At 41.7% G+C, this 20,485-nt stretch overlaps 1 protein-coding gene across 7 annotated transcripts; it reads right to left on the bottom strand.

Annotated features, from left to right (window-relative positions):
- Positions 1-863: 863 nt before the first annotated feature.
- Positions 864-20,276, bottom strand: arhgap27 (Rho GTPase activating protein 27). 7 transcript variants are annotated; one of them, XM_053853928.1, is made up of 19 exons: positions 19,658-19,795; positions 18,797-19,174; positions 9,861-9,998; positions 9,561-9,701; positions 8,697-8,939; positions 7,610-7,690; positions 7,286-7,399; positions 6,322-6,408; positions 5,274-5,341; positions 4,868-4,955; positions 4,398-4,499; positions 4,229-4,327; positions 3,917-4,019; positions 3,722-3,856; positions 3,344-3,442; positions 3,196-3,273; positions 2,673-2,804; positions 2,112-2,217; positions 864-2,036 (listed from the first exon to the last, which is right to left on the bottom strand). In XM_053853928.1, exons 2-19 carry the CDS (start codon positions 19,064-19,066, stop codon positions 1,865-1,867), a joined length of 2,256 nt encoding a protein of 751 aa, XP_053709903.1. In that variant the 5' UTR covers positions 19,067-19,174; positions 19,658-19,795; the 3' UTR covers positions 864-1,864. The 7 variants fall into 7 exon arrangements, with proteins under 7 accessions (XP_053709903.1, XP_053709901.1, XP_053709902.1 ...); XM_053853926.1 differs by lacking the exon at positions 19,658-19,795 and adding an exon at positions 20,175-20,276 and having other exon boundaries at positions 9,561-9,998; XM_053853927.1 differs by having other exon boundaries at positions 3,920-4,019; positions 9,561-9,998.
- Positions 20,277-20,485: the final 209 nt, after the last annotated feature.

Below are 20,485 nucleotides of genomic sequence, written 5' to 3' on the forward strand. Positions count from 1 at the left end.
GAGCATTGTATTGTTTCCCGTCTTTATTAATTTCTCAGTCGCAGATTTTAGAGGGGTAAAATAAGGCCATTTTATTTAAAGATAAATAGATTATTACCGCGTTTATATATAAAACCTGGGACCCTTGCCTGGCTTTGCTGCAAGTTTAATTATAAATTTTTAAAAAAAGAAAAGAAAAGAGAAAAATTATGAAATACTCGCCACACAAGAGATGTGTTTACTGAGCAATGCTTCAAATGCGCCACCTACCGCTTGACAGTCAGCAATGACAGGGAATTAACCAGAATAAAGTATTTAACTAGATTAGATTTACTCTCGTTAATTCATTGCTAACATGACTAACTAATAATTATGTTTCATATTGCCCATATTGGTTGTTAAACAGTCTGTAGTTGTGGCATCAGGGATGACCCTTAAATGCATACAGTATTAGAAAACAATACAAGTTGAAATCCCTCTCCTCGCACACTTTCTCTTAACAATTCGTAAATACTTTAATTCAAATACTACTTTACCAGCTTCTCAGTCACCGGAGATGCTACGAGACAAAAGAATGTTATTGATAACAAACACTGAACTCGAGGTCAAGCTCAACTCTGAAACTTTCCTACCATCAGGATGAGAAGGTCGACGCTACAGTCATGACTGACTGAAATGGATTGCCATTGACTTGAAGAAGAGCTACGGCTTCCATCCATACAGAAAGAGCCTCATATCATGGCTTTTATCTGATTCATCTGCACTCATGTCCTCTACGCGGACTTTCAGGACGGCCTATGCTTCTGGCATTTGGAGGTTACAAATTGAATAGTGCCCAAGATCCAGGAACTCAGACCACAGACAAGCAGACTTTCTTTTCCAAGTTACTTTTATTGTGAAATTATGTTCATGGTCAGCATCCACATGCTGTTTCTTCTATTTACAGGAATTACAGTCTGTTCTAGCGACGGCAGATTCATTAGTTTCCTCAACCATAATCGGTGGAAAATTTACACCGAATGTTTATATTATCTTCTTCACAGCGAGTTTTATACATTTCTATATTACAAAAGAAAAAAGAACAAGAACAGATTAACAGTGAGTGGGTCAAAGTTGTAGCAAAGAAAAAGAAAGTGACAAGTGGGATTAAGATAAATATCATAAGGACTGACAGAATTGTCTTCATATCAACTCTAGTTTTGTCTCTCTTTGATCACAGAAATGCTGGCACATTAACAAGTCACTGCCAAGATACGCAGCAGCGATTCAGAGGAAGCACCACATGGTTTCCCCTGCAACTTTTTTTCACACGACAGTGGTGCCACACTGCACCAAAGCATCACAGCAGTGACTAGACTTGAGATATTACCAGGTCAAAAATCAATTGCAGTTCTCCTGGACACCTCAGACACTTTTGTTTCAGTAACAGCATCAACATGTTATGCAACTAAGAAGCTTTTCTCACCAATAATAATCCACTCCTTCTTTCCTCAGATGACATTTGGGACACCTGAAAAACCTTACCAGTCACCTGACCATGTGCCACGTAATCTTGGTGGAGCGGACAGATTGAGTGGAACAAACACAGCAACAAAATCTTTAAAACAAACATAAACATGGTGACAGGAACTGCTGAAGGGACCCTATCACAAAGTGGCAAAGTCAGTTACGCATATCTGGTTTTAATTAATACTAGCCCTCCAAGGGGAATTTGTATAATATTTATTTAGTTATTTTATCATTTGTTATCAAATTGTTCTCATAAATCCATTTCTTCTGTCCTTGTGCACCTTAGTTATAGGGTTGAGGAGGGACCCAAACATAAGCTTTGCTATCACACCTGCCGCCAGGCTGAAGCACAGTCAGAAACGCTAGTTCACATGCCTTAGGAGAAAATGTGATCATATTCATTGAGGATGAGCTCCACAATCTGGTTCTGGTAGACCATGTGCATAGTGATGTTAGATGCCTCCATCTCGGGTCGCAGGAGAGTCGGTCCAAACACAATGGCGACGTTCTGTGTCGTCATACGATTGCTTTCACCATACTGGATCACCCTGCAAGTCGGAACAACAATTGGTGAGTAAGTGAGGACTACCAACTACCAACAGTTGGGTTTGTTTAAACTGTACCTGCGTAAATGTCCAAAAAGTAGCTTCATGGTGTCGTGATTGGAAGGAGGAAGTGTGTGGACCAGGTCATAAATGCAGCACAGCTTGGAGTTGTAATCTAAAATCCCTGGCAGCAGAGGAAAAGATGTGGGCCCACGATTTGTCATATCACACTTGCTGACAACACATACATACTTATAAAGATAAAACATGAATTTCTTTGTTTTAAACCTCGTATTGTTGAGCATACAGATTTTTAATGATGATTATCATTATTGTTTATGTTTATTATTGTTTATATCTTATGGTTCCTGTTTTCCAAACATTTGCAATCAATATTTGAGTATAATAATTAATGTTATATTCTGAGTAATAATTCAAACTTTTGACATCGTTTTTTTCTTACCGTCTGTTTTCACTTTATAAACATTTTTATTTTTGCCTTTTGACTGATGTCTTCCTGAAATTTGACTATGTCACATATAGAATTTTTGATCATCGATACATGATGTGCTTGCTATGCTCATGACACATATCCAGACTACTGGTTTTCTTTGCGTAGAGATTCACAGGTTTTCTTACTGATGGCTTCGATGAACTTGTGAAAGTGGCTAAATGGAAAGAGGGGCTCGGGAAGTTCACGGAAAAACAACTTGAGCGCTCCTGTGATGACGTGCACGTCTTCCCACTGTCCGTCCTCCAGGTCCAGCTCCTCTGTTTCAACAAGACACATGCAAAGACTATTAGTGAACAACAGAGGGCGCTGCTGCAGTGGAGAGAACCCGGTACGACTCTCGTGGAATTCTGCTTCAACATCACATCCAGGATATCGAGGACATTGGTCAATCTGAATCGCGAGAAAACATGAACCACCTAAACTAGGAAGAACAACACTTCAGCCAAATGAGCTTTTGCTTTTATGACTCCACTGAGGATAGATGACGCAGCAGAAGACAAAAGTGATGGGTGTGAGAAATCCAAGTTCCTGTTGAGATTCACGGCCTGAGATGCGAAAGGTTACCTAAGTTGAGACCTGAAAAACTTCCCGAGACAAGACGGCTCCACGTGAGAGTGCTGGAGCCTGGTGTAGCTTAGTGGCCCTCACCGTGATCAGCTTTGAACCGCAGTTTCTGGATGACAGCAAGGTTTCCGCTCACCCTGTAGAGTCCGTCGATCTCCAGACCTGGGAACATGCACGAGAACATCACGAGAAAGAAGTAAGGTGTGCTCATATCTACAGGCTGTAAAATTACCACGTCGCTCCACAGCTTTGATGCACTTCTCTACAAAACTGGGAACAGTTGTTCTCTCTTGGGCACACAGGGTGGCCAGGTGGCAGCCGAAGACGTTGTCTGTGATGTGGTTGACAAAAGACATAAACTAAACATCATCATCTCTTTTTCCTGGGGGTGTTTGTTTGTTCATTCTACTTGCATAAGTGCGCATTTACATGTTGCTTTGTCGGTGAGGTAAGTGCAACTTCCTCGTATCAAAGTGTGAACCAGCGGGTGTGTGTGTGTGTCTCGTTCTGTGCATGTTGTTTCATGCCCACCTTAGAAGAGTACGTTTATGAGTGTAGTCATGGTGTGTATGTGGAGGTTGTGAGATCACAAGTCTGCCCACAAAGCTACCTCGGATGTATCCTTTCTCTTTGACAGACTGAAGCGTGGGCCGCTTCATGAGGAACTTCATGAGTTTGGTCCGAACTCTCTTCTGGTCCGAGTCTCCTGCAGAGCTGGACGAGTGGGTGATGCTGGTTCTGGAGGCTGAACAAAGCTTTCAAGTCAGTCCCTGTCTTTCATTCAGGAGGAGAGAATCACGCTAACCACGTTTCTTGTCTACGGCGACTTCAGCTTTATCCTCTTTCTCAGGTCCGATCTGCTCATAAACATCCGCCTCCTCCTCCTCTGAGTGATGCTCTTGGTACTCCTGATATGAAGAGAAGCACATCAGGAACATAGTAATGTAGTAATGTATAGTAACAGCAGAAACTCTACCACAGTTTCTGCTGTGTACAATTGTGAAGATGAAAAGGCCAGTGAGGTGGGGGAGATGTGGTTGATTCTAACACCTCACTGACTTGTCTGAGCAGAAAATAGCACACCGCAGATGTCATTAACAATTTAGTCATGACTCACCAATTGCCGGATCGTGTCGGTCAGGACTTTGTGCCAGTCATTGATGATGCTTTCCGTGTCATACTGGATAAGAAACTCCAAGCCACTCTTGCTTTTTAACTGACGGAGACAGCCATGTGGGTAAAACAGAAAAATATGAAGGTCTCAACTATCCAAAACCAAAACACACCTCGAGGACGTTTTTCTTGCTGGATTTGTCCTTGGAAGCCCAGCCAATCACGGCTCCCCGCAAGTCCACCGTCACCTCTGGCAGGATCTGATTGGTTTTGTTCTGCAGTAACAAAAATTGCAGACAGGCAGCGTCACATTCCACCAAAGCACAACAATAATAGCATTGAACAGAAGCTGCTAGCCAGAGGGTTTGTCCTCACACAGTGTGTTTGAGTTTCACTTCTTTTCACGCTGTCATAAAGCATCACAAAGAGCATGTAGATGTATTTAGACAACTTTCGTGTTCTCCGCAAATTCTTTGAAATCTTGAGCATCGACCAAAACTGGAATGCTGTCAGTGTTTGTTATAAAGACATGATAAGCAGTTTTGCCCTTTTGTCAGTCACTGAAGCAAATATGTCATTGCATTCTGGCTTCAGTGTGTTTGTGTGGCAGCAGGTGTGCGTGTGGGTGCGTGTGTGCGTATACCGCCGAGCCTGCTGCTGTCGACTTTGGGTCTTTATGGAATATCAGAGCTCCTCCATGAAGTACTGTCCAGGTCTGTGCCCAGTTTTTCCTGTCAAAATTCAATACTATCATTGGGAGACCCACATTACAACCCCATACAAAAAACCTTAACTCCAAATGTATTAACTGTATCTCCACCACTCCCCATAATCTGCATTCCTGCAACCAAACTGTTGAATTAATTGAGACTTTCCCCATCATCTGGTATGGGGTGGGATCAATTTCCATCACAAGCTTTATGACAGAAGAAGAATCTTCAAACAAACGCGTATGCACATGTGTAATGATAAAGTTGAGTAAACAAACGCGACACCGGTCAGCAAATTATCGCTGAATTACAAATCCCAGATGTGAACGCAGGCCTCACCTCACTTTTTTGCCATTCTCTGACACTTTTGTTTTGTTCAGAATTCCAGCCTTTTCCAGATTCTGCAGCTGTGAAATTCACACACAGTGGATAATTTATACACAAAGCTCAGAGCATTAGAAAACAAATATTTTGTATCGATAATAGTATTTTATGTGTGTTTTCACAATTAAAAGATGTGTCATCTGCTCCAGGTAAAAGACTAAATTATTGTGGAAAATAAATGCATGCAAAACTGCTCTCAGTGTCACGCCTTGATACAACAGGCGCTTCACACCAGATGAATTACTTGAACCATCTATAGTGACGGTTGCATGGATCTTGAAGTGCTATAGTGAAGCTGGAGGGTTCACTGATGCTAGTTTAAAAGATCAGTCTTATTTCAAAAGAAATCAAAGCTGTTTCTGCGCAATAACTGAAAAAAAACTGAGAAAGGTTAAATGTTTGATGATGATGAAATGATTCAAATACGACAGCAAAAACAGCCCAACATGACATTAAGATCCTCATGTATAACACGGATAACATTTTTTTATAAGCAGACGTTCAGAGCTGCAGTTCATCACTTATGGTGGAATACAATTATCAGTATGGCCAAAAGCAGAATAATGGGATGACATAACAAAGAAAGCTCAATTGCGAGACAAACACTTCAGACAGGATGAATCATGTAGCATATGTTGAATAAATAGCAGTGAACTATGCATTGTGCAAATTTCACACAATGTCACAGACAGCTATCTATGACGACTAGTCATCACCCACATTAACACGCAGCCACCTGGAAGTCAGATAATAACGTCTGCTCCAGCCTCCAAACGCAAAAGCCTTTAGAGAGATACATAGGGTTCAACTTCCACAAATGAAGAGAATTAACATTTGAATGATGAATCTGAATCATGAGGTGGCAGTCAGAATAAATTGCAGACAAGTGTCAGACTTACTAGTCATCATTGTCAGACAAATCATTTGTTTAGTGGAAGACTACATAAAGTCAGGGTCATGTGACGCATTAAAAGTGTGAGAGAGAAGACAAATGTTCACTCACATTGTGCTGAGATTCTGGAGAGTTTCCAGTGCTGGAACTTCCACTGCTGTGGTCCGACGCGTTTCTCCTGTGAGCTGGGACAAACCGCTGAAAAAAGTGAAATCCATTGAGACTGAGGACAACATTTTCTTGCTTGTTTGATGTGACAAGAGGTGCATACATTGTACGTTTTGACCATAGTTGACCATCGTTCAACCTGCTCAAATATACATCTGGAGTGTTCCGGCTTTCTTTTTGAGGCTTTTTGATAACTTTAGATTAAATTTTGTATCTGAATTTGAATTATCACTTCTATCTACTGCTGTAATGATGGTGGTTTATACAGAGAGTGACAGAGTAAAATATTTCCCAGTTTCATTAGACATATAAGAACGATTACCACAAGTCACGCAAAGTTAAAATGATTTTGTATGTTTGATGTGTTGTCATTCAACACTCATGATGGCTTGGTACGTCATGCTACTCTGATGCGTAAACTGTTACGCTATTAGATCCTTACTGCTGTCCATCCTCAGTATTGTCATTCTGAAATATGCTTTATAAAGCACTTTGACCCTGAAGGTCTGTATGGCAACTATTGAACACATTAATCTAGGATTATATCATGTGAATCAGGAGCAAAATCAATGACAAAAAACGAACCTCTCAAAGTCTAAGACCCAACTGTCCTTGTTCTATTTTCTTCACTGAATCAATTCAAATGGCATCATCAATGAACTCACTCAAACACTACCCGGAAATGTTAAAAACAGCACCATCACTACGTGAATCAAATGCCACACACTGGCTGCGCCCTCCTCTGACACCTGTTCGAGGGCCTGCAACAGTGTGGATTTGCATGCTCAGCAAGGGTTAAACTCCGAGGTGTGCAGCTCACTAAACACGGCTCACTACTTGATCCCAGACTGTGAGACTGACGACACGCCCTGTATCAGCGTGTGAGTGCAGGCCTGAGAGTGCGTACCCCTTCATCCAGGGCTGGGCTGAGCTGGGCTGGTCCCATCGAGTGTCTCCAGTTCTTAATGACCGACACGTTTTCCGCTTCCAGACCGTTTTCTGCCCTGGACTGACCTGGAGTCTGAGCACAAACAAAAACACACACAAACAAATTGACACTTTTGGGCTTCGTCTTCAGCAGACAGTGTCCTTTAAACACATTTATTGAATCTCAGTGGCAAATATTGTTAGGGTATTAATAAATCAAGAAGACACGCTGTGTGCTTTGTAAAGCAAATTGCATTGTGACAAATACAAACACTTTTAGCATTTTAAAATGAGAACAACTTACCTCTGGCAGGTTCCATTGGGACTTTGTGCCATCTCTCTGGTAGTAGTAGGTTTGTCCTCGATCATCCACTGACTTCACCCACTGTTGAAGAACGCCAGAGTTTAAAACAAAACCATTCAATAGCCCTTTCCTTTTTAAGGAAAAGTCATTTGGATCAATCTGAAACTAGTGAGAATGAATACCCTGTAAATAAAAAACAGAAAGCGAACGTTTTTCCACATGATCTCATGGAGATGTGGAAGTACTAGGGGTAGTGAAACTTGAAGACTGGCTTTTTCTGAAACAGGGATAATCCCTGGCAAGGTTTCTCTGCAAAATTAGCCGTTTCCTAAACTAGATGAAGTGAAGGAGAAGAACCTCTGCTGATGGATGGGAGAGTGTAGGGTGATGAATGGCGGTGTTAATTGTGTGATATGAAACGGCAGTGGTGAGATAGAGAAGGCATCTCGATCAGTCAGCATGTTGAGAAGCCTTAGTGACATTAAGATCACTGGTCAACACATGGATTCAAACTGAAACTCTTCAAACACTTTCTCTTTTCTGGAAAGAGATACGTCCGTCACCATGTTCCAATGACATCTCATATCCCTCAGTGCAAACATTGCTTGAAGCACTTCACAGGATTACGTTCTTATCCCACTACAGTATGTTGAAAAACAGGTTAAAGTCAGCTGGCAGCTGAAAGCAAACATGTCTCCCTACTTGACTCGGACTGGGCTTACAGACAGCAAACATTACAGCATAATGATTGGGTGACATTGGTTGTATTTAGCCTGGCCTGCCCAAGAAACTATTGGCTTTACAATCTTCACTTCCACATATATTTGCATATAGACTGCAGAGGTGAAAGCTAACATGTCAAACTGTGATGTTTCTGGGTTTACTGCAACATCTGGACCATACTGTCCCTTGCCACACCAACATCTAACAACGTCTAACTGAAAGACCAGCAACCAGATTGTCTCTAATTTGCCGCAGACAATATCATACCATTTGTAGAGGCCGCATTGAGAGACAATTCAACAGCTCACCACTCGAGCACCACAGTTTCGTAAAGTGTGTCATTGTTGTTGTGTGAGTTCATTACCTGATCTGGACAATGTTCGCTGGTAAACACCCAGGTACCATTGGGTTCCACTGTGAGGTTCCAACCTGTGGGAGTCGTGCGGTCCAGGTTTGCTCGAGGAATGATGGTTCGGCCAATAGGGCCAAAGTTATAGTCCTTGGGAAGGCTGGAGGGGCCTGGTGAGGTCTGGATTTCCTCATAGACCTCAGGTGGCTCACTAGTTGGATAATCTATGCATGGGTAGTCTTCCTCTGGTAGAGGAGGCTGTGTAGGCAAAACAGAAAATATAATGACTATAAGGAAGACTTTCTATTGTGCTTGGCCCCGCCACTCACAGAGTAGCAACAAAACTGAGGCATCTACACATGTTCTCTGGAACCTTGAAGCAACAGTTAACACGGTCTTCACAAAAGCTCTGCATCGGACCACAAAAAGTGGAAAAACTAAGAAGTGAAAACTAAGAAATAGCAGCAGAGGACCAGGCTGTTGATTCAGTATAAGTTTGGATGGACTCAACTTATGGTTCTTCATGTTCTTCAAGACACATTACACCTTTTATCTGGCAGATACAGGTATAATATTTCAAGATCAGTGAGCTGTCCGATACTACACAAACACACCAGTTGAGCAAATACGACACAAGATGTGCCATATAGTGAAGCACAACAGCATGCAATACTTTATGTAGAATTTCTCAAGATGATGACATCGTAGTGAGCAAGGATTTTTTTTTTCCTAAGTACTTAATATGGTTTGAAATGATGCTTTAAAATGAGGACAGACTTCCTTCAAGTCTGTCTCTGGTTGCGCACACTGAACTTTTAATTTAAACTTCTCCCCAGAGTGAAGCTAAAAGAGGAGTAACACTAAGTAGAGCAGCCTTACCGGCCCATCCTCCTGGAACCCTTGAACGCTCGTCGACTCCATCGCGGGGGAGTATGGGCTCAGCTGCTCAGGAGGCTCCCAGGACGTTTCTCCAGACATGGCGTTGTAGTAATACGGCCGACCAGTACTCTCATCGACTAACTGCTCCCAGTCCGAGTGCCACGCAGAGGGGGAGGCAGATAAAGGAGAGCGAGGCGAAGATGGGTTGTAAGGCACAAGGTCAGGGGGACAGTCTAAAAAGGGGTTGTCCCAGGTGGTGCGCCCTGTGTCTGGGTGATAGAAGTACTCCTGTCCACTCGCCTGGTCAACATGCACCTCCCATCCTTCAGGGTGGAGCAGGCGTGGAGACAAGGTGGCCGAGGGTGGAGACTCCGAGATGCTCTGGCGGAGCTGTGCTACATTGACGTAAATAGCAGAGCAAGGATTTTCTTGTCCCACCTGTGAACAAATATATAGATATTAGACTAAGAGGTTTGTTAGACGAGTAATCGGCACATCCAGGATGTTGCCACTACTTCTGCTTCTTTTCTTCTTTCAATTTAGTTTTTTAAGTGAAAGATGCAGGCCACTGTGAGGAGCCCAAACATCTTAGATAAATAGAGAATCATATCAGCATGTGGTCTTCACAAATAATCCACACGAGGAGTGGTCAGAAGAGGAAACCAGTGTGGTCTGTGTCACTTTCTTGGTAGCAACTGACAAATACTTGTCTCTCTCCAGAGAGAGGGAACTAGTAAGGCTTCTTCAAAGCCTTTTTGTATTAGCCATGCAATGCTCCTTTACAATTATGCAACACATCGCATACTTCCTACTTCAGAAGCAAAACAACTTATGTTTCTGATATTGGTTTTTGACTGTCAAAGCAGGAAGTAGCTGTAAGACCGGTGATCACAGTGCAACCACTAATCATTAATTCTACACATGGAAAATGCTCACAGTGCATCACAATTTCAAATATTGCACACATTGTATTGCGATATTGTTCAGCAGAGCAGTTTCATGGCGTGTACCAAAAGCTGGGTTACATAACAAGAGCAGTTTGGTCCGTCTGAAATAATCCATCACTCATTACACCTGTTCTCTTGGTTCTAATAAGCTGCATCTTCCCTCACCTGTGATCTCAGTACAAAGGTCTTCATAGTCAGATTTGTTGGCTCTCCGCAGGACATCACAAGAAACTTCAGTGTCTCCCCTTTAGTTGACCTCTGAATCATCCCAAAACAAAAACAAACCCAAAAATGTATCGTCCAACAATCCTTTAAAACCGCAAATGCTTTTCAGTTCTCCTCACTCCAGTCGGCTGTTTTCAGACGTGCAGTCAGGATGTTTTCTCACTTTGACTCATCATTGATTTGAAATGCACATGAGGCAATCAATGTGGACAACCAGACAACTGACCTCGAAGCTAGCAACACAACACAACAGACAGAGGAAATGAAAGAGCAGCAGCATTGATCACTGAAATAGCTATCTGCTATTTCACTACACTACGGTAAAACACATGTGGAAACTGCACATCCTTTGACATGGGTGGATGACACAAGTTTACAGGTTGAGGGACCCTCAATATACATCGAAATGCATTGAACCAGATCTAAAAATATAAATGTATGTAATAAATGTAATAAATTAGAATATGAAAAACATAGAAATAATGAGCTGAAATGTTGCACAATTTAAATTTCATTACACATAGAATTATATATTGCAGGATAAGTAAAGTTTTACTATAATAGTTAGTTATTCTTTGTTACAGTAGTACAAGTTTATCTTTCATTAGGAGTAAAAATGCGATGCGATATTGTATTGACAACACATTACAAAAGAGAATAAACAATTTATAACACATTATATCAATATTTAAATGCAAGTGAATATCAGCACCGTCATTATACTCAGTACTGTACTTTCATATTCTTCTCAACTAGAATTAAAGGGGACAAAGGCCACAGCAAGGTAGTTTAGCTGGGTCAGACAGACTGAGGCTGAAACAGAGGCATTCCTATAATAGAGCAGAGCAGAGTCTCCCATGGTTTCTTCCCAAGTCGCCTCACTAATTCAGAGGACACACAAACAATAACCCCATACATCTATAATCATTCCTTGACCCACTTCACCCTTGACCCATAACTTGACCCACGGATATTGAAAGTTGTTGTTCAGAGCCATCATTTTTTTAAAGATTGTACCACTTCAAATACCGACTGTTGCATTCAGTTTATAAGTAGGCATACTATTATAGGGACAGCTGTAAAACAAAACTCACACAAACAAAGTGAACAGTGTTTCCTGTCTGAGTATGCAATAATAAAAACACCCAGGTTGACTAGACACTAGTAAATAGAAAGTAAATATCTTCTAAATAATTCTGACTTGATTTTATTCAACAAAAACAAGATGATGAACTCAAACCAGATTCAACAGTACACCACACAATTCTCAGGAACTTCTGGTTGTGGTTTCAGACAGAAGCAAACACGGGGTGAAATAAGAAATATAAAACAAAACAGAATTGAAAAAAATCACAAATATAACAGCACACTTAACTACAATAAAACCAGTCTGTAGTAGACATCTACAAAGCAGGAAGTGGAACATCTAAATATAACAACAACGCTTGACAATGAGATGTCACCCACCTGATCACCCACTGGGACAGCAAGACCCTGACTGACCCGACGGTTGGGCCGAAGTTTGGTGTAAAAGTCCACCATGTTTATGCGCTTAGAATTAAGAGATCCATGTAGTTAATCAGCCGACGAGAATTGGACCGACACATTTAGTAACGCCCTCGCCAGTAAGCACATCGTCTCGTTGCAGCTGTGCAGTGGAAAAGAGAACTGACAGTGCATTACAATAGTGGCAGGAAGATACTGCTCGTGTATGTGTGTGTGTGTGTGTGTGTGCGCCAGCTGGTGTGCATGTAAAAGATAGAGGGGAGAGGGAAACTGTCTGTGAAGAGACATATGACAGTGGCAAAACATGCAGGTCACCTACTTCCTGTCAGAGCACAGCAAAGCAGGAAATGACTGAAAATCATGTTTGTATCATGTTTACTTTCCATGAATACTGTGACCTCGCAATAAAGGTTAGTGGGAAAGCCAGTATACAGTATCCTACAAACAACAGCCAATTTGTATGAGCTAGACTGCAGTGCCTGACATGAAAAGAGGAACTTGAGCCGTTTTTGTGAAATGGTAACTTGCCCAAACGCACACAACAAAACAGCACACTTTAAATTTCTACTTTAAATTTCTGTGACTTATTACTACAAATATTTTCTATTGAAGTTATTAAATATGACTAACTTGTTTCTTCAAAACAAAACAAAAAAAAAACACATTACAGAACACCCAATCTGAATTCCTGCAATACAGGAAGCTACTACTAAGTGGTCGAAGAAACACAAAAACATAAAATAAACACATTTAGATATAAAACCATACGCATGCATGTAGACATGTATGAAGCAGGATACCACAGCAAGATACAGTGGAACATAAAAGCAAGTCTTAAAAGCATTTAGTGAAGATAAGCTGCTGTAATGTTTTATATTTTAACCACCCAAATGGAACGCTGTCTAAGTAAGGATTTGACTAGTAAGCAAACTTCCACTCGGCAGGGCGAACTCTGTGCACTCAGCTCTGCATGAAGCAGCAATCTATTTGATTGTTTAACCACATTAGCACTCATCCAATCAGACAATGAGGCACTAAATTGGGGCCCAAATCACGCCACAGAGCACACAGTCGAACCATTCAGTCACTCGGACCCCTCCCCCACCATTACATCACAGCACTGATGGACCTGAATCCCAGAGAGAATCTCTCATGGGTGGTTCAAGACTTTATCCAGTCCAACGTCTATTGTCAGCGGGTAGCACTGCATGGGGAACCTCCCGCTCACAATTTGCGGGTGCTGTGGAGGAAACGTGGAGACATTCTTTGTTGACATGGAAACCACTGATCGCTTTGAGAAATTACTCACGACCACCATGACATTTATTGGCAAGAAAAATAAGTAAAGTGACACAGAGTATAACAATACCACTATCACCTACAGTAACGTTTAATAGGTCTGTCTTTTATAATTAGAAATATGACCCGGAAATCATATTTGCCAGAGCACATGGAATGAACCTGAAGGAATCAGAACAATCTGTGAATCACAGAACAGTCAGGTTGGAAATAATAGAAGTAATAACATATTATAACGGCATAATAACAACACTGCTACGGCATTCATCTACTTCTACTGCTAATCATGACAGTAATGATAATAATTACCATACAGTCAAAAAGAATAAAAATGGTCACACTAAAGTGAGATTAAAAAGGTAAATGAAGGAAAGGCTGGAGGGGCCTGTTGAAATGATTTAGATGGTATATATTTATGACATCACAGTAAGGCTGTCATGCTATCCCTTGATGAAAGTACTGTAGTGTAAGTGCATATGAAAACTACAGAGTAGTGACGAAAGGTGCAGAAACTGCAGACACTCTGATCTGGTCTGACAAGACGCTCTAACAGGACCAGTTGGAGCAGTTCCTCTGCATTCGGATCTGTCTGTTCCTCAGAGCCAGAGCAGCTACTGTACTAGCCAGAGAGCATCTTATCAAAACCTAGAAAATACGGGCATCTCTGACGACAGACGTCTTGTTTCAATACAAATAAACAACATCCGCTTCTAAACATGTCCCACTACTACATGGAAATTTAAACTGCTTGTAAAGTTCAAAACACGGATCTCAATCGTATTAGGAATCACTTAGTTCCCCAAGATTTTCACCATTATGGGCAGATGGGTTAACAGGCTTCAGGAGTTCAGATAGAGAGAAAAATACAAATTTGCACCCTGGCTTCTGCTAGTCCTACCCTACGTACACAATCCTTATTGAGTTTGCCATCTAGCGAAAAACCCACAAGAACATTAACCATATTAAGTGACCAACATTTTGGCTAATAGCAAGTCACACACACACACACAAGTTTAGATCTCTATCTTTGTGGGGACTGCCCAGCCTCTCACCTTAAGCCTAACCATCTAAAACAAATGGTGAACCTTTACCACGACTCTAAAACAAAGTTAGACCTAATTATAATGACCCAGTTATTATGAGTCTTCATTCTCACATTGAGGGTTGGATTTGTGGGGTCCGGCCAAATGATCCCCTCAATGGCATAACGTCCTCACGAGAGGGTGTTTTTGTCAAGCATTTGTTCTCACAAGTATGGCTAAACCAGGTACATACACATGCCCACACACAAATGGTTGTTTTGTCGTTTTTGTTAGGACCTCTGATTGCCATAATGCTTTACCCAGCCTCTCACCCTGAACTTAACCATCCAAGACACATGGCTAACCTTAACCAGGACTATGATCCAAACTTGCGGTAAATTATAAACTACTTTTACTGCCATTTTAACCGTCTAAACCTTGTGAGGACAAGCCAAAATGTCCCCGCATAGCAAAATGTCCTCACAAGAAGGTTGCATGTCAAGACTTGGTACTCACAAGTATTGCAAAACACACACACACACACACACACAATGTGACTGCAAAGCAAGGCCAATGCTAAGAGCTCCAAAGCCTGTTGGGAGTCACGCCAGAAACCCCCACCCACCGCATCGCCATGGATATGAACTCCCATTGACGGCTGAGAGCTAAAGCTCTGGGTGGCTGCTGGAGCCCTTACAGTCCTGCTCATAGTGTGGCCAACAGTAAAGTTTCTCACAGAGGAAACACAGGGAAATTACTTTTTGTTAATGAAGGAATTAAGATTTGTGCAATGTCACATGACTTAATCATGGTATGAATATAGAACTGACAGTAAATGGTTGGGAACTCATGGAGCTATCTCCTGCTTCGATCGGCCAGTTATGTTTAGGTTCCAAGTTGTACAGTAAGTGGGACATCATTTACCTTGGTCATGTTATAGGCGCTGGCAAGAAAACTGTTTTCCCTTCCAACTCATCATGTTTACTGTAGCAATCTCCAGGTTTGCGAGTTGATATATAAGTAGCTCATCATCTGGGAGAGACGCATGATGGAGGTAGAAAGTAACCTATGTTCAACAGCGACATTTGAAGACAGCACAAGGGATATCTGAGGCAGCTGCAGCAACAGAGCAAGACATCAGCTGTTGAGGGAGCTGTTTAAGTTGTTCCCTTTGACAGCTCAACCTGTAAAGTCCAACCTTTTTCCACAACTGCAACAGTAGCGTGTATTCCCTTTTGAACTACATTTGATTTTCAGTGTATTCTTGATTTGCATGTTTCATGCTGAACTCTATTGACTTTTAATTTAACTAAACAAGTAGATCTTTCTTCCTCCAAACACTGCATTTACTGGTTTCAGTATAGAAGCTAGAGTTAACTTTTATCGCCCTCACATGACTTTGTTGGAGTCATGGAGTCAGGAAAATGCTAGTCATGTTAAATCATGGTCCAAAAATGTTCTGTAATCCAAATATCATCATGGTCAGATACCTCAAGGGCCATTGCATGAGAACGTATTGTTCTCCAAGATTATTAATGTTCCAAAATAACTGAGCTGTGACTGGGTTCACGCAGTATAAAATCCACAAATGAAAGGACTCAGCAGAAAATGGACGAGGGAACTGGATTAGCCAGCTGTAATAAAAGTGGTCTATTGCACAAAAACAATCATTTTTGATGGTGGCGGACATGCAGTTTGAATTACAAACAGTGTCGACACATAATGAAGTGAAGCAGAAACAGATTTCATTTCAGCCAGGAAATGAAAATTTCTGTAAATGATCAGTCAGTCAGAAATCATAACAGTATGTGTAAAAAAAGACAGACTGAACTGGAAGTTAGAGGTTTGCAAAAAGTGAAGTTCCAAAAACAGGTGTTCCAATATTACCAAATAACTCGAGTCTTTCAGGATTAGGAGAAAAGCGGATCAACATTAGATTTGGACTCATGGAAATAATACGGCGCATTTTAGTTTTTTTCCTTAGTGAAAATCAGTTCTTTCAAAAAAAATAACTTTGTTTCCGAATATCGAAGCACTTCATTTTGTCGAGTCCTTTTAAAATTGCTTTCAGCACTCTTTAGCTGACTTATTCATAGATGCACGGCCGACAGTCAAAATAAACACACAATAACAAAATAAAAAATAATACATGAATAACGACATGCCACCTTCATTTACATGTTCATTTCGGTCGTTTAGCATGATGAACGCTAAAGTACAACAGGTGCAGACCTACCTGAAACTACGCCATTCACAAGCAACATCCAGGTGGGAAGAGCGAGTTTCCCTCTGACCAACAGAATTCCCTGCTCGTCATGGAACCAGGCGGAACCAGGTAGCAAGTGGAAGTTTGGGAGTGGCACCGACTTTCCAACATTAACTCCTTCCAAGCCGCAGCAGCAGCTATCGTCCGACCTGTTCGGCTGCTGACGTCACGGGAGCCTACCTCTAGAAATTGGTGTGTAATGGTGTAACAGATGTATGAAGGTTCGGAGAAAGTCGCAGGGGATGTATTTTCGGGCCGTTTCCTGCCACTGAGACGGAATAAAGCCGTATTTACATGCTAATGAGCTGGCGCTGGAGCTGTGGAGGAATGCGGTCAGAAACAACGCTCTCCTCCCCGATACCACTTCCCAACTAAGTCCAATATTGATCGCAAAAATAAACTGAAAGAAGATGATCCAACCATATAACTTCGGAATTTTGCATGTTCTTCGTTATACATTATACTGCGTTATATGATACAGTGGTTGTTTGGCCCTGTCGATTTTGTAACTTAATGAAACACCGCCCTCTGGAGTCAAATTCAGTCTTTGCAACTCAGTCACGGATGAATTTGGAACATGTTCCACTTCGGGTAGATGAGTCTTATTCGATTAAACTAATTTAAAAAAAACAGCATTAGAAAGTGTGAAACCAAATCGTCAACATGAAGGGAAGATAGTCTGAATATGATATGGAACTATGAAATGTAAGATTACGATTCAAATCTTCAGCAACAGTGCAGGGAAATTCTTCGTGTATGTTGTGTAGAACTTGCTTGTGTCACCATCCAGCAACAGGTTACCAAGGAGGAAGCAGGCCTTCATGTGGTTTTCCTGAGTCTCACAGCTTCATGGTTCCTGACACGTCGACTGAACCATAGAGTCTCAGCGGCTGCCCTGTCACATCTTCTTCATTGTCTTTCAGAGTTCACTTTCAGGGGTTGCCACAGCAAGACAGCGTCCAACTCCTTAATCGATCCATCCTAATCACACTTACTTCATCACCTCCATGAAACTAAAGGCTTGTCTTCCTCTTCTTCTTTTCACCCTCGGCTTCCATTTATAACATTTTTTATCCAACGCCCCTCCCTGTGTTGAAGCCACCTGACTCTGGCGTCCCTAGCTTGGTCTCCAAGTTCCACCACTTGAGCTGTCCCTCTCATATGCTCAAGCTCTTTATAACCCTGTCCTTCCATTGTCACTCTCATTGAAAACCTAAGCATCTTCAACTATGAGTGGCTTTGTGTCAGAGCTGCTCAAGAGCTCATCAGGAGTGTCGTGGGAAATGATCCAGTTTCACCTAAATGGTGATGTTATTATTATTATTTTTACACAAAATATAAGTCATTTTCTACTATTTGGACAACGAATATGTGAGTGTTTAGTATTGAGATTGTGTGTGTTCTTGGAAAAGTGACTTGCTGACTCGTCCCTGGACAAAACCAGGCCAGAGTAAGAGTAGAGGTAACAAGTTATCAAAGACGCTGCGCTTGAAGCAACACCATGACAAGCATTTCCCCATTGGGTTTACGTTTGCTGCCTGACTGCAAAGCCATTCTCAATGAGATGGGTCAGATCTAAGCCTTGCCAGCCTGCTGCGTAAGCTAAGAACTAAGAGAGACTAAAAACTGACGAAGAGCGTCAATTGGGTCAATTTTCACCAGGATCTCAGCTCTGTTAATCCAAACAGGCCCAGTTTTCACGCCAAGTGAGGACAAAGACAGTCAGAGATTAAAGAGTCATTATGTGCAGTATATACTGTGTATATTGTGTGTAAGGATGCAGACTATAGACACACCACCTCTGCCTGTCGTCTCCACCTGTTCCACCCTGCCTGCACTCTCCTCTTCACTGCCATCACTCTTTTTGTTGTTGTAAGTAGACAGGTTGCACTGTTGCCACAAAACAGAGACTAAGCTGCGTGTTTGTTTGATAAATAAAGGATAATAATAAAAGAGAACTCATATCCTTACCTGCTCTTCGCAAGTCACATCTTTAAATGTCTGAGTAAAATCCGGAGGCTCAGGAAAGGCATCAGGATCAAGATGATCTAGAAAATTGTAGAAAAGTGGAGGTGGAGGTGAAGGGAACCGGAAGGCCTCGTCATCCAGCAGCTCTGCTTCACTTGTATTTGTTTGTTTAGGGCAATAGGTCAGTTCCTTTGGCGAATCACCGAGCGGTTTCACATCGAGAATATTATCACAGAAGCCAAACGTGGAGAACTGGCACATTTCTCTTGTCATTATTGACGGTTGTATATCGTGGTCCACCAGCTTAAGTAGGTCAAGTCAGGTTGGGCATGTGACTTCATGCCCAGGAAGATCGCAACAAGTCATCACAGATTTGTGGTTCTGTAAATTAAGTAAAAAGAGAGAGAGAAAAAAACATGTCATTTGAAATCCAGTAACTATTTCCCATTAGTTTGGGATGCATTTGTCAAGGAAGCAATAGAAATGAAAGTCATCAGGGATTTCGAGGAACAACCAGGGATGACTTCCACCTGAAACCTCATTCAACTGTAGTCTGGAAAGTGCCTGCAATAAAACAGACATCATCGCCTGCATTTCTTGGCTCTGCTGTGAGGCAGGTGGACCCTCGAAAACCAAATCGTGAAGCCACCTCGACTAGACATTTCATGCTGTGGCGGGTTTCCCAATCTTGGACTGGGGGGAAGTTTGCAAACAGAGTTGAAGATAACCTGTACAATCTAAAAAACATCTAATATCGCATGCTTTGTAGGTCTTAGAAGTTTTCAGCTGGAAGAAGTAGAAGCCAATTCCAGGGGCGAAAGCTGGGACAAGGTCTCCTGCCAGCACAAAAGTCAATTTACTCACCCACTTTACGTCACCAGTAATCCTTGTTCCTGTGAGCCTGTCTCCTTCGCCACAACTGTGATTCGAATATTATGATCTGAATGGCTCAAACTAATGGTTTGATACATTGAGTAGCAACAGGAAGCTGCTCACATTGACTGCAAAAACATACAGTGAGCCGCTCGCCCGCTAACGCAACGTCTCCAACAAGCCACAGACAGGATGTACATATTAACCGAGACATATTCCACTCTCACAGAGAAGCACGCTTCAGTTTACGTGTGCATGTTTTTAACATCACGTTATGAAAATACCTTTCAACGTATGAGGAATACTCACCCAACTGAAAAATTGATAATCTAGAAGCAAAACCAATTCAACATTCTACTTAGCTAAAAGTCTTGGATTGTTGTTTTGACAAAAAATGTTGTATAGGTGTCTTTAATATATAACAATTTAGACAGTTAATAAACAGCATTGCTTTGATTCAATGCTGAAAACTGGGTTTCGTGTTTGCCTGACAGCGCACTCTACTCACCAGATGTTTTTGCCGTTCATCCAAACTATTTTGAAGTCAAATGTTTTCAAAAGTTTAAGAGCTCCTGCAAGGTTACTGCTTGTCAGTGTCTGTTAATCTTTCGTTTCCTGTTCTCTTCACTGGAAGCAGACGACCGCTGAGACATGATGACACCAGCACCGCAAGCAATGGGAAGCCTGACACTTCCTAAAACTGGATTGAGCACGCGTTCTTCATGATAACATTATTTCTGACCAGAACTGTAATCATACAGAATCCCTTTAAGGACTATTAATGGAAAATGGAAGTTAATTGTAAGTGTTGTCTTCACC

This window comes from Synchiropus splendidus, chromosome 1 (assembly GCF_027744825.2).
Source record: "Synchiropus splendidus isolate RoL2022-P1 chromosome 1, RoL_Sspl_1.0, whole genome shotgun sequence".
Lineage (NCBI taxonomy): Eukaryota > Metazoa > Chordata > Actinopteri > Syngnathiformes > Callionymidae > Synchiropus > Synchiropus splendidus.

Bases quoted from the DNA above. Each gene is read 5' to 3' on its own strand.
- arhgap27 (XM_053853926.1), bottom strand. From the start codon at position 19,066: ATGACAAGAGAAATGTGCCAGTTCTCCACGTTTGGCTTCTGTGATAAT. The intron at 4,956-5,273 runs GTGAGGCCTGCG...GAATTTTGACAG, and splicing joins GAGAATGGCAAAAAAGTGAG to GAAAAACTGGGCACAGACCT. The intron at 3,857-3,916 runs GTTAGCGTGATT...AGCTTTGTTCAG, and splicing joins CGCCGTAGACAAGAAACGTG to CCTCCAGAACCAGCATCACC.